This window comes from Heterodontus francisci, chromosome 2 (assembly GCF_036365525.1).
Source record: "Heterodontus francisci isolate sHetFra1 chromosome 2, sHetFra1.hap1, whole genome shotgun sequence".
Classification (NCBI taxonomy): Eukaryota; Metazoa; Chordata; class Chondrichthyes; order Heterodontiformes; family Heterodontidae; genus Heterodontus; species Heterodontus francisci.
In genome coordinates, this window is record NC_090372.1 from 94,215,721 (window position 1) to 94,230,657 (window position 14,937).

Below are 14,937 nucleotides of genomic sequence, written 5' to 3' on the forward strand. Positions count from 1 at the left end.
CTACTGTCTTTATATTCCTCAAGGGATTCGTCTGTTCCTAGCCTTCCAGCCCTTACGAGTGCTTCCTTTTTCTTTTTGACGAGGCTCACAATATCCCGCGTTATCCAAGGTTCCCGAAACTTGCCAAACTTATCCTTCTTCCTCACAGAAACATGCTGGTCCTGGATGCTAATCAACTGATATTTGAAAGACTCCCACATGTCAGATGTTGATTTACCCTCAAACAGCCGCCCCCAATCTAAATTCTTCAGTACCTGCCTAATATTGTTATAATTAGCCTTCCCCCAATTTAGCACCTTCACCCGAGGACTACTCTTATCCTTATCCACAAGTACCTTAAAACTTATGGAATTATGGTCACTGTTCCCGAAATGCTCCTCTACTGAAACTTCGAACACCTGGCCGGGCTCATTCCCCAATACCAGGTCCAATACAGCCCCATCCCTAGTTGGCCTATCTACGTATTGTTTCAAGAAGCCCTCCTGGATGCTCCTTACAAATTCTGCCCCATCCAAGCCCCTCGCACTAAGTGAGTCCCAGTCAATATAGGGGAAGTTAAAATCACCCACCACTATAACCCTGTTACCTTTACATCTTTCCAAAATCTGTCTACATATCTGCTTCTCTCCCTCCCGCTGGCTGTTAGGAGGCCTGTAGTAAATCCCCAACATCGTGACTGCACCCTTCCTATTCCTGAGCTCCACCCATATTGCCTCGCTGCATGACCCCTCCGAGGTGTCCTCCCGCAGTACAGCTGTGATATTCTCCTTAACCAGTAATGCAACTCCCCCACCCCTTTTACAACCCCCTCTATCCCGCCTGAAGCTTCTAAATCCTGGAACATTTAGCTGCCAATCCTGTCCTTCCCTCAACCAAGTCTCTGTAATAGCAAGCACAGGGGTGATAGGGAAATGGGTGCAAGTTATGACACAGGCAGCAGAGTTTTGGATGGCCTCAAATTTACGGAGAGTAGAATGTGGGAAGTCGCCCAGGAGTGTGTTGGAATAACCAAGTCTGGAAGCAACAAGGGCATGGATGAGGATTTCAGCAGAAGATGGGCTGAGGCAGGGGCGAAGTCGGGCGATGATAGGGAGGTAGAAATAGGCGGTCTTAGTAATGGTGCAAATATGTGGTGAGAAGCTCAACTTAAGATCAAATATGACACCAAGGTTGTGAACTGTCTGGTTCAGCCTCAGACAGTTGCCAGGGAGAGGAGTTGTTTTTTCTAAGGCTAACAGCAGAATGGCATCAGTTGTGATGAATCTTCTTTAAATGTTGCTGTGTTTTTTTACAAGTTAATAATGTGGGCGCCGTGAACTCACCATTATTTTCCAGCTGTTTGTGCACCAGTTGTTTAGAACATATTGGTATTTCTCTCCAGGAGTTACAGACTTACAGCTAAAAATTCATCATGGCCCGTTTTCAGGTGTGGTGGAACCAGTTTGCATCCTGCCCGCATCCATTTCTATTGAGACAGGCATCACGCAAACTCATTTTCCTTATTGTAGTTTTGGTCCAATCAGGGCCCACGCTGCTAGCTGCCTGACTGCTCAGCAGGGGGTCAAGCAGCATCATTGATACCACCTGGTGCAGCCAGCCTGCTTTTCTTAAAGAGCATCTGCCCCTCTTAAAGGGACAGTAGAAGGGTGCTGCTGCTGTACTGCCTGCCTGTAGGAGCTGTACAAATGCAAGACCAGGGAAGAGAGAAAACTCCTAGGTTCACAGATGTAGTGCTGGAGACCTTAGTCATGGAGATGGACAGGAGAGACATTATGTTTCCATGGCAAGGGGGTGGGGGTGGCCAGGATACCCTCAAGGACCACCCCCAGAAGTGAGTTGGTGGCCACAGAGGTCAGCTCCTGGAGTTTAGCCCCGAGGTGCCACATGAAGTCTAATGACCTCAATGTCAGTGAATGTATCTTCAAAGGACATCTCACACCTACTGTTCCACCAACCTTTCAAGCTGTTCAATGTACCACACCCGCATCACTCACCCAGCACAACTCCCTGATATTCAGGACTCAGGCCTAACATCTGGATACTCCACCTCACCCTTACACACATCCCAGTGATCCAGTCTCACACCCAGCTCCTGCTGTTCCCACATACCTCCAGATATTCAGCTATAACAGGCACATCACACAAACGCATCCACTGACATTCAGCCCTCCCTCTCGCAGGACAAGATCATCCATAACCACTGGGAGCAGAGCAGAACCAGTGGGGAACAAGGACTCCTGCATCTCTTGAGCCCTATGGAGGAGATGGTTCTCTGTATCTCTGTGACAGAGCTCGTGACCTCCAGCATCACTGAGAACATTGAAGATGACAGTATGTTCCTGCCTTACACCCCTTCTCAATTCCCAGCTCATCTTCATCCTGCTATCTGCCATGATGAGCATGTTGCTGATCGTGTGACCATAGACATCTTGCTTTCCACCCCACCCCTGTTACCTCACACCAACCTTTCCTTTTTTAATTTTCTGCTTTCAGACACTGCCCTCCTGGTGAGGATGCCACAATACTCTCTGGCTAATCCTGGAACTCAGTGCAACGCCTCCAAAAACACTCCACAGTATTTCCAGAAACTTAGCAAGGGCATAAGTTAGTCGAAATCACCTGACCTGGCCCTTTACATAACATTAGTAGTGAGTCCCTCTTGCAGCTGTAGAAATTTTCTTTGGTGAGTGACAAGCAAATACCTTGATTGAACCTGCATCGTCCATGTTTGTAAATCATGCTTCAGATCATTTGGTACAGCTGTTTGACATATCAATCTGACCAGTTGTGAAGATTCAGATGCACACAGGGGCCCTGCATGATGCCCTTCCCAACAAGGGCTGCACCAGAAGCAGCTGGAAGCGCTGCACGCCCCACTGGGAGGGCCTCTGACATCCATGGCACTGGCTCCAGTGTCGCTACAGATTCCAATTTTGTGCCCTTAGAGCCCTCAAAATTGATCACACCCAAAAGTGGGAGTGCAGAGGGCACAGGGACCAGTCCCTGCACCTAAATGGTCAAGCCAGAGGTACATGTAATATTGAGCATCAAGCCTCAGTATCACCAAACTGGTAAGCTGCCTAATGGATGTTCCCCAGCAGCTTGCCAAAGAAAATGACTCAAAGTCCTTAAAGAGGCTGGGGTTGGGGGGTCAATCAGAAGGGGACAGCAACTAGGAGGATAAGTGACTGGAGAGGGTGCGACATGAGACAGAGTAGTGATTGCCAGGATCTAGAAAGGTGCATAATGGGGTTTGATGTCATGATCAGTTCAGATGGGCGGGATGTGGAATGATGGATGGCAGCAGCATGCGTGTTTTGCATGTGGTCTTCAGGTAGTATCTTTTGAATCTTTACCTTGTTTGTTGTGGTGCCATTAAAGAAAATGATCAAAGGGCCCATCTTAATAGACTCCAGTCCCCTCCAAGTTCAGCATTTGCCTCACCAGCAGCAGTCCTAAGATAAGCCCTCTGAACGGTGGTAGCAGAACAGGATGAGGGACTGCGAATAGGCCCACAGCACCACGCAGTAGTGCTAAGAAACCAGGAGGAGCACAGGAGGAACATTAAGGTAAGTATTTATTAAAAAAACTTGACTTTTGGCAGTGCCCTCGGGTTTAAGGACCACTGGTTAAGTTGCATATAGACCTGGTAATGTTGAAATCAGCAGATGATTTCTGGGTTTATGGGCTGAGGGGGAGCAGTGCACAAATGTTGCAGGACTCCATTTAAATTTTGTTCCCTAGGAACTTCTTGTTTCTCCAGATGCCGTTCTCCATGTGAAAACATGGATAAGATCTATGCTCAGCTTTCTGCCTAAGGCACAAAGTAAGAGGTTTGTGGGAACTCTGTGGATGGATTCATTCTCCACTCCCTCTTCCTCTGAATTTGGGCTTTGACTCCATTCAGAACATCCTTTGGTTGAATTGTGAGATTCATTGTGTTAGAATCTGAAGAGAATCCATATGGTTCAGTCAGACCAATGATTGTCATGCTCGGACTTAGAGAGGAGCAATTGTCATTGTTTTTATACAGAATAGTGGTATATGGACACACTGACTACTGATTATTTAAAAAAAATCATTGCATAAAAAGCATTATTTAATATAAAGCTAAGAAAATACTGATTCTATAAAAACTGTACAAGAAACATCTTCAGAATTGGTTTCCAGCTTTGTCTACAAATCAAGCCAATGAAAGTATCATTTGCAATCACATCACATTGAACTATATACTTTTTATACACTAAAGCAAAGGAACAACCTGCATTTGTATAATGCCTTTCTTTACCTCACAATGTCACTGTACATTTGGAGCATAGTCACTGTTGGAATGTTGCAAACATAGCAGCCAGTTTGCGCATAGCAAGATCCCACAAACAGCAATGAGATAATAGCCAGATAACCTGTTTTAGTGATCTTTGAGGGATAAATATCGGTCAGGACACTGGGCTGAACTCTCCTGCTCTCTTTCAAAAAATGCCTTGCGATCTTTTATGCCCACTTGAGATAGCAGATGACATTTAATGTCTCATCCAAAAGACAGCACCTCCAACAGTTCAGCATTCCCTCAGTACTGCACTTAGCTGTCAGCTAGATTTTGTGCTCAAGCTTTTAGAGCAGCACTTGAACTCGCAACCTTCTGACTCAGTGAGAGTGCTACCCACTGAGCCATGGCTGATGCCTAAATATACATTAAACTGTATGCTATAAACGTGATTTGTGACAATGTATTGCAAACAATAAAGAATTGCACAGAAAAAAGTAAAACATTTAGAGAGTGAGCAGATACTTCTTGGTTCCGTTGACTCCTAACATTAAATATCAGATATTTGCAAAAGCAAATTTCTGTGCAATATTGTTAAAACAAGGATGTGCACTGACCTTGTTTATGTTTCCTTTACAGCAGGAACTGATTTATTACACGTTCCGCAGAGGGAACAGCACTGCCAACCTTGATTTTCTCCTGCAGCGGTGCAATGAGGTTCAACTGTGGGTCGCTACTGAAGTCCTCCTCTGCAGCCAGCTGTCCAAACGTGTGCAGCTTGTCAAAAAGTTTATAAAGGTTGCTGCTCAGTAAGTGAAAATGACAGCCTGTACAAATAGGTCATGGAAGGATTTAACAATAAGAGTAATTTCAAGGTCATACTGTTTTCAGGACACATCTGCCGTGCTCAAAGAGATATTGTCCTTGAGGTCTATGTTTGGCAAAGCTTTTCATTGGCTAGGGAGCAAGAAGTTTTCATCATTTTCATCATATTACACACAAACAACCAAATCTTGCATTTCAGTACAATTTGCATCATTGCAAACAAACATTAAAAAAAACTGATGATTTTCCCAATACTGGAGAAACTTAAGAAGATTTATGACGCTGTGCAATAATGAGGGAGCCATACAGAACCGTTTTTAAAAATACGGGTGAAAAATAATGAACTGTAACATAAATTATCTTTCTACTCTTTCTATTTATATACAAAGAGTGAGTGTTGCTTGATTGTCTAATAAGGGTATCTGTCTGAGGAAAGACATTGAGCCATGTAGGGTGAGGATGTGTCAGGAACATACATGCAGCTGAACTGAGAGTTGCTAGAGCAATTACTGATGTTAATCAGTAATATCTACAATGCAATGCAGCTCCCTCTTTCTGCTGGGATAGTCACTCCTACAGCCAGCCTCATCAATGACGTCACCAGTATTATTGTTTGGATAACTACCTTTATACACTTTGACTTGCTGTAAACATGTGGGGTGGCATTTTGTGCTGGCGGCTGGGGTCTCGACATTGGGGGAAACCGATGCCGAGATCCCAGTGTCTCTACTGTAGCTGCAGCGACCAGACACTGAGGAGCGGCGCTGGAACTAGGCTCAAGTTAGGTCAGAGTGGGAGGGGTCTCAAGGGTGGGGGTCACGGGGGAAGGGGAGAGGGGGTCAGTAGCAAGGGCAGGGGGTGGCTCTCAAGGGGCCCCCCCTTCTTGTAGGGCTGCCCACCGCCCAGGTAATTGAGGCTGCAGCGGGAAGAGTCCCTTACTTAAGGGTAAATTACCCAGTTAAGGGCCTCAATTGGTGGCGGGGCAGGAAGGCCATTCATAGGCATTCCTGCCCCGGACTAAATTTAAGCGGATGCGGGATGGTGGCACGGTCGAACCCCCCTCCTCCCGCCACCATCCCACCTGATTTTATGCTCTCCCCGCCTACAAACCCGTCGCGGGGGAGAGCTTAAAATTCCACCCGTGACCTCTGATATCAATGTTTGCAAATAAAGGCTTTCGCCATTTTGATGCAGCATGTAGAACAACCATTGCCTAAACAAAAATAACAGAAAAAGTTAGAAAATAAGAGTACAGCAAATTTAGTCAATGTTCTTTCTAATACTTTGATTAGACTCTTTCTTCAGTCACAGGCCTTGTTCATTACCCCTTGGAAGAATGTTCTGAATGAGTTATTATGGTCTCTAACACATGTGGAAGAACACTTGAAACTCATGGTCATCAGAGAGCAGTTGTGTTTATATTATGAATGGAAATGAGTCCTGGGATGCTAGGGGGCATTTGATTTATTACTAAAACATTACACTAACTCTCAGGTGATAATTCATTACATGGATAGATTATTGTTTTATATTTTACTGATGTGAATTACCACCCAACAGGCAAGTTAAATTATTGCTTACTCCCACAGATCTTTTTTCATTTACTCTGAGAATTCTGTTTAAAAATAAAACAAGAAGCTTGATCATTCTTAATTACCTAGTGCTAGAATATTGGAAATTTCCAGAAAATATGCTTTTGTTGTGATCCAACATAATAGAACCATATTCTCAAAGGTGCGATGGAAAAGGCACCATGCAGGAGGTCCAAGGGCTTAAATGTTGATTCATTTTGATAGAGCAGTGGTAAAATTATTTGGCTTAATTGATTCCTTTCAATCAAGGATTACCTACACAAGCAGAATTCATCACCATAAATTAGAGCTGTGAATATTTGTCAATTATGAAGTACAGTAGGATTTCTGCTCCACACCATTGTACTCAGGTTTGTGAGGGAACTATTGAAAATTAAATATGAAAGACATAATATCCCTTTCATTGACAAGCTTGTTCCTGAATGAAAGCCAAAGGCCCCGATATATAAGGGGAGGTGGAGAAGGGGAGGGAGGAGGTGGTGGCTAGGTTGTAGCAGCTAGTTTAGTTTAGAGATACAGCACTGAAACAGGCCCTTCGGCCCACCGAGTCTGTGCCGACCATCAACCACCCATTTATACTAATCCTACACTAATTCCATATTCCTACCACATCCCCACCTGTCCCTACATTTCCCTACCACCTACCTATACTAGGGGCAATTGCTAATGGCCAATTTACCTATCAACCTGCAAGTCTTTGGCATGTGGGAGGAAACCGGAGCACCCGGAGGAAACCCACGCAGACACAGGGAGAACTTGCAAACTCCACACAGGCAGTACCCGGAATTGAACCCGGGTCGCAGGAGCTGTGAGGCTGCGGTGCTAACCACTGCGCCACTGTGCCGCCAGCTAGGAATCCAGGAAACATGGGTAACCAAGAGGTCTAGCCGAATTTAAATTTTTATCACCGTTTCCCAGCCGAATTGAGCAGGAAGATCGGAAAGGCCTGAGGAGATCAGAGATCAGGAGGGACAGCCGAGGACAGGAGGGGTTCTGGAGAGCCAAAATTGGAGGCCTTGGGGAGATCATGGGGCGCGAGGATGATTAGATTGCAGGGGGTTTGGTCAGCCAATCGCGGGGAGGGAAACAGGTTAGCTTGGTGGGCCAGGGAAACACTCCTCCAACTCCTGACCCACAAGCAGTGCTGGAAAGACACGGGATCTGACACTTCACGCCTCCCTTCTGATGCTGGGTTTCCTATGTCCTGTGAAACGCAGCCCACAGGCATTCCAAGGGGAGGCGGTGGTGTAGTGGTATTGTCACTGAACTAGTAACCCAAAAACCCAGGATATTGCTCTGGGGACATGGGTTCGAATCCCACCACAGCAGAAGGAGGAATTTAAATTCAATTAATAAATATGTAATTTAAAAAGCTAGTCTAATGATGGCCATGAAACCATTGTCGATTGTTGTAAAAACTCATATGGTTCACTAATGTCCTTTAGAGAAGGAAATCTGCCATCCTTATCTGGTCTGGCCGACATGTGACTCCAGACCCTCAGCAATGTGGTTGACTTGTACATGCCCTCTGAAATGGCCTGGCAAGCCACTCAGTTGTATTTAACCACGACAAAGTCAATAAGGAATGAAACCGGACGTACCACCGGAAACAACAACGGCAAACCCAGTTCTGTCGACCCTGCAAAGTCCTCCTTACTAACATCTGGGGGCTTGTGCCAAAGTTGTGAGAACTGTCCCACAGACTAGTCAAGCAACAGCCTGACATAATCATACTCACGGAATGATACTGTATAATGTCCCAGACACACCATCACCATCCCTGGGTATATCCTGTCCCACCAGCAGAACAGACCCAGCAGAGGTGGCGACACAGTTGTACACATTCAGGAGGGAATTGCCCCTGGAGTCCTCAACATCAACTCCAGATCCCATGAAGTCTCATGGCATCAGGTCAAACATGGGCAAGGTAACCTCCTGCTGATTACCACCTAACGCCCTCCCTCAGCTGATGAATCAGTGCTCCTCCATGTTGAACAGCACTTGGAGAAAGCACTGAGGATGGCAAGGGCACAGAATGTACTCTGGGTGGGGGACTTCACTGTCCATCACCAAGAGTGGCTCAGAAGCATGCACCATTACTGGCCGAGTCCTAAAGGACATAGCTGCTAGACTAGGTCTGCCGCAGGTGGTGAGGAAGCCAACAAGAGGGAAAAATATACTTGACCTCGTCCTCACCAATCTGCCTGCTGCAGATGCATCTGTCCATGACAGTATTGGTAGGAGTGACTACCGCACAGTCGTCGTGGAGACGAAGTCCCGCCTTCACATTGAGGATACCCTCCATCGTGTTGTGTGACACTACCACTGTGCTAAATGGGATAAATTTCAAACAGATCTAACAATGCAAAACTGGGCATCCATGAGGTGCTGTGGGCCATCGGCAGCAGCACAATTGTACTCAACCACAATCTGTAAGCTCTTGGCCCGGCATATCCCCCACTCTACCATTACCATCAAGCTGGGAAACCAACCCTGGTTCAATGAAGTGTGCAGGAGGGCATGCCAGGAGCAGCACCAGGCATACCTCAAAATAAGGTGTCAACCAGGTAACGCTACAATCCAGGACTACTTGCATGCCAAACTGCATAAGCAGCATGTGATAGACAGAGCTAAGTGATCCAATAAACAACGGATCAGATCTAAGCTCTGCAGTCCTTCCATATCCAGTGGTAAATGGTGATGGACAATTAAACAACTAACTGGAGGAGTTGGCTCCACGAATATCCCCATCCTCAATGATGGGGGAGCCAAGCACATCAGTGCAAAAGATAAGGCTAAAGCATTTGCAACAATCTTCAGCCAGAAGTGCCAAGTGGACGATCCATCTTGGCCTCCTCCTGAAGTCCCCAGCATCACGGATGCCAGTCTTCAGCCAATTCGATTCGCTCCACGTGATATCAAGAAACGACTGAAGACACTGGAAAGTGCAAAGGCTGTAGGCCCTGACAACATTCCGGCAATAGTACTGAAAACAAGTGCTCCAGAACTTGCTGTGCCCCTAGCCAAGCTGTTCCAGTAGACCTACAACACTGGCATCTATCCAGCAATGTGGAAAATTGCCCAGGTATATCCTATACACAAAAAGCAGCACAAGTCCAACCCAGCCAATTACTGCCCCATCAGTCTACTCTTAAAACGGCAGTAAAGTGATGGAAGGTGTTGTTGACAGTGCTATCAAGCGGCACTTGCTTAGCAATAACCTGCTCAGTGATGCTCAGTTTGGGTTCCACCAGGGCCATTCAGCATCTGACCTCATTACAGCCTTGGTTCAAACATGGACAAAAGAGCTGAACTCAAGAGGTGAGGTGAGAGTGACTGCCCTTGACATCAAGGCAACATTTGACAGAGTATGGCATCAAGGAGCCCTAGCAAAACTGAAGTCAATGGGAATCAGGGGGAAAACACCTCCGCTGATTGGAGTCATACCGAACGCAAAGGAAGATGGTTGTGGTTGTTGGAGGTCAATCATCTGAGTTCCAGGACATCACTGCAGGAGTTCCTTAGGGTAGTGTCCTAGGCCCAACCATCTTCAGCTGCTTCATCAATGACCTTCCTTCAGTCATAAGGTCAGAAGTGGGAATGTTCGCTGATGATTGCGTACCATTTGTGACCCCTCAGATACTGAAGCAGTCCGTGTGGAAATTCTGCAAGACCTGGACAATATCCAGCCTTGGGCTGTAAGTGGCAAGTAACATTCGCGCCACACAAGTGCCAGGCAATGACCATCTCCAACAAGAGAGAATCTAACCATCTCCCCTTGACATTCAATGGCATTACCATCGCTGAATCCTCCACTGTCAACATCCTGGGGGGTTACCATTGACCAGAAACTGAACTGGAGTAGCCATATAAATACCTTGGCTACAAGAGTAGGTCAGAGGCTAGGAATCCTGCGGCAAGTAACTCACCTCCTGACTCCCCAAAGCCTGTCCACCATCTACAAGGCACAAGTCAGGAATGTGATGGAATACTCTCCACTTGCCTGGATGGGTGCAGCTCCAAAAACACTCAAAAAGCTCAACACCATCCAAGACAAAGCAGCCCGCTTGATTGGCACCCCATCCACAAACATTCACTCCCTTCACTACCAATGCAAAATGGCAGCAGTGTGTACCATCTACAAGTTGCACTGCGGCAACATACTAAGGCTCCTTAGACAGCATCTTCCAAACCTGCAACCTCTACCACCTAGAAGGACAAGGGCAGCAAATGCATGGGAACACCACCACCTGCAAGTTCCCCTCCAAAAAAATTTTAAGAGCCCACGAACTTAAACCAATCACCCATGCACTACAAAATAAAATTAGAGGGTATGTTGCCAGTTAGTTATATTACTTTTAAATTTCACATGCAACTAACCACATTTTTGTAATGTACCAAACACAAGCAGATTAGACTAAACAATTTTAGTTGCTCTTTGTTTTGAACTGAAACTGCTTCCATCCTTTTTCTCACAATATTTTGCTGCAATTAGTGCATTTTTGTCTATTTACATAATACTTGGTTAGATAATCACATCTAATGAGATATGAGAAGCCTTCATTAGATTAAGGTGACAAAGAATAAAAATGTGACTATTATGTACTGGGAAGTAAATGATGTCGCTATGTGAGGTAACTGCAGATCAGAACTTCTGTGCATGACCAGACCCTTGGGATGTGACATAGAGATAAAGTTGAACAGTAAGTTTATTGAGAGAATTGAGAATAGCAGCACCACATATTGTATACCTTGTCTAAAATAATCAAGGATCCTACAGAATCAAGCGATAGCATTTTTTACTCTTATCACATGAAGAACCAATCATTATTTTTAAAATGATTTTGTAATGGATGGGACAGAAAAGTAAGGATATTAAAAAATGTGTCTGTGGTATGTCTTCAAATTGAAATCCCATTTTAACTTGCCAGTTGCGTATGACAGTAAGGCAACAGAAAGCAGATAGCAGATCCTTATTCAATGAGCAATTTACAGTAATTCAGGATGTGCCAGTTCTTGTGCATGACACTAGGCTTCTTACTCCACAACAATCTAACTTGATACCGTCTTCTAATTCCTAGCTGCAGGGCATTGCGGAACCTTAACTCTTTCTTCGCCATAATCATGGGTCTCAATAGTGCTGCTGTCTGCCGACTGTCACAGACATGGGAGGTAAGGAGAGATTTTAATCAAAGCACTCCAACTATTTTGGCAAGAACATGGGATCTCTTTGTGCAACCATAAGAAAATGCAAATAAATATAACATTATGGGATGTCAGGGTAAGTGACAGAGTGGTGTCAATATTCACACTTGATAACATGTAAAGACACATCATCAATGAGGGCATCATTATACCACACCTACTGCTTTATAGCAAAAAGATTTGGAGAGGCATGAACAGGCACCAATGAATTACACAATGTAACCATATTCTTTCAAATTGGGCAATAGTTGAAAAGGAGGATAACTTGCCGGAAGTCCCGAAAAAATTAATAGCCGATAGGGGACAGGGACTTAATACAATTAACGTAAGTAAAACATCAGTAACAAAGAATGAATGGAACTAAAGATTGAGAAATCCCCAGGACCTGACGTTTCCATCCGAGGGTGTCAAAGGAAGTAGGGGAGCACATTGTAGATGTCCTAACTATAGTCTTTCAGAGTTCCCTCGAATCAGGAGTGGTCCCTCTGGATTGGAAAGTTGCTCATGTCACTTCACTTTTTAAGAAGGGTGAAAGGGGAAACAAAGAAAATTACAGACCGGTTAGCCTGACATCTGTGGTGGGGAAGTTGCTGGAGTCTATAATCAAGGATAGGGTGACTGAACACCTAGAAACATTTCAGTTAATCAAGGACAGCCAGCATGGATTCATGACGGGAAAGTCATGCCTGACAAATCTCATTGAATTTTTTGAAGAGGTGTCTAAGGTCGTGGACAGGGGAATGTCTATGGATGTTATTTATATGGACTTCCTGAAGGCATTTGATAAAGTCACACATAAGAGACTGTTAACTAAGGTAGAAGCCCATGGAGTTGAGGGCAAATTATTGACATGGTTGAGTGGTAGGCAACAGAGAGTGGGGATAATGGGTAAGTGCTCTGATTGGCAGGATGTGACTAGTGGTGTCCCACAGGGATCTGTGTTGGGGTCTCAATTATTCACATTATTCATTAACGACTTGGATGATGGCATAGTAAGTCATATATCCAAATTTGCTGATGATACAAAATTAGGCGGCATTGTAGACAGTCTAGATGATAGCATAGAATTGCAAGGAGATATTGACAGACTAGGTGAGTGGGCAAAACTGTGGCAGATGGATTTCAATGTGGGCAAGTGTGAGGTTATCCATTTTGGACCAAAAATGGATAGAGCAGGGTATTTTCTAAATGGGAAGAGGTTAAGTGCAGTGGATATCCAAAGAGACTTGGGAGTTCAGGTGCATAGATCTTTAAAATGCCACAAGCAAGTGCAGAAAATAATCAAAAAGGCTAATGGAATGCTAACCTTTATATCTAGAGGATTGGAGTATAAAGACAGAGGTTATGCTACAGCTATACAAAACCCTGGTTAGACCCCACTTGGAGTACTGTGAGCAGTTCTGGGCATCACACCTTAGGAAGGATAGATTGGCCTTGGAGGGAGTGCAACGTAGGTTTACAAGAATGATACCTGCAGTACAGGGGTTAAGTTACGAGGAGAGATTACACAAATTAGGCCTGTTTTCACTAGAATTTAGAAGGTTAAGGGGTGATCGGATCAAAGTCTTTAAGATATTAACAGGAAAAGACAGGCTAGATAAAGATAAACTATTTCCACTGGTTGGAGATTCTAAAACTAGGGGGCATAGTCTAAAAATTAGGGCCAGACCGTTCAGGAGAGATGTTAGGAAGCACTTCTTCACGCAAAGGGTGGTAGAGGTTTGGAACTCTCTCCCACAAACAGCAGTTGAAGCTAGAACAGTGGTTAATTTAAAATCTGACATAGCTAGATTTTTGTTAAGCAAAGATATTAAGGGGTATGGGCCAGAGGCAGGTATATGGAGTTAGGTCGCGGATCAGCCATGATCTCATTGAATGGTGGGACAGGCTCGAGGGGCTGAATGGCCTACTCCTGCTCCTATCTTCCTATGTTCCCAAGTGCAAGGCTTCGGCAGGAATTTTACATTGTGTTGGTGGCCCCGCCCACTGGCTAAAAAGTTGGGGGAGAGACCGCCTCTGCTAGGCCTGGAAGCAAAGCAGCAATTTCACGTGGTGCAAGCCCTTAACTGGCCTCAGTCAGGACTTCCACCCCTCTGAGGAAAGACGTCCCACCTCCAAAAGCTGCTGGCCATTCAGAAGCCGGCAGCTCCTCAGCCCCAACAGTCTCTACTGCTCCTGGCGCAGCCAGCAAGAAGAGAACGATGGATGTCACCCTTCAGGAAGGTAAGTGGGGTTCAGGCCTTGCCGGAGACAATTGGCAGGGCCCTGGTGAGGGGGGTGGGAGTCGGCGAGCAGGGCCAGAGGGTAGTTTTAACTAGGGTGTCCCATGCTGCTGAAGGGGCCCTCTGTGGGGCACAGGGTGCCCGATTAGGAGGGCACTCACCCAGCCCACAAGGAGGCCGCCAGGTTTTGCTGCGCAGCCTCCTCAAGTGCTGAAATGCCAGTCTGCTGCTGGTAAAATAACAGCAATGGTGGGAGAAGGCTCTTAAGTGGCAGTTAATTGGCCACTTAAGGGCCTCAATTGGTCTGGGGTGGATGGGCCGTTTGCCACCTCCCCTGCCACTGGTAAAATAGCACCGGGGGCGGGCTGACGATGGGCATGGTGTCCCCATCTCCCGCTCGATTCTATGCCCCAAACCTCCCAGCCCATTCCTGGGGGGGGATGTAAAATTCCAGCCTCCATGTCTGAATTTTCAAACATTTCCAGAGTTCTGCTTGCTGTCCAAATACAGTGAATTTTTCACCATTTACTTTTAATTAATTCACTAATACTTTGGATAACGTTTATACCTTATCTTTTATTCTTAAAAATAGGTTCAGCGTGGTGCAGGGCAATTTACTGAAAAACGTTGTGGACTAATATTCTGAGGAAGAAGCACAATTTGATTTCAGTATCACATTAGAGATGTCTGCTTTGAATTAAACCACAGCCTTCCCATCTCCCAATGACAGGCAGGCAGGAGAAATATTAGAAATATAAAATTGGGGAACATGTCCCCAACCCACTGTATACATACATGCCGTTATTTTTATGTCGGTGTGTTGTGTGGC

The 14,937-nt window shown here is 45.4% G+C and overlaps 1 protein-coding gene across 6 annotated transcripts in view; it reads left to right on the forward strand.

Moving 5' to 3' along the window:
- The window catches only part of LOC137345606 (rap guanine nucleotide exchange factor 5-like), a 350,413-nt gene that overhangs the window by 291,117 nt on the left and 44,359 nt on the right, over positions 1-14,937 (forward strand). For 5 of the 6 annotated variants that reach the window (XM_068008865.1, XM_068008869.1, XM_068008866.1 and 2 more), the window contains 2 exons: positions 4,904-5,073; positions 11,763-11,853. In XM_068008865.1, coding sequence (XP_067864966.1) covers positions 4,904-5,073; positions 11,763-11,853 — 261 coding nt within the window. The remainder of the gene's footprint in view (positions 1-4,903; positions 5,074-11,762; positions 11,854-14,937) is intronic. The other variant, XM_068008867.1, reaches the window with a different exon arrangement.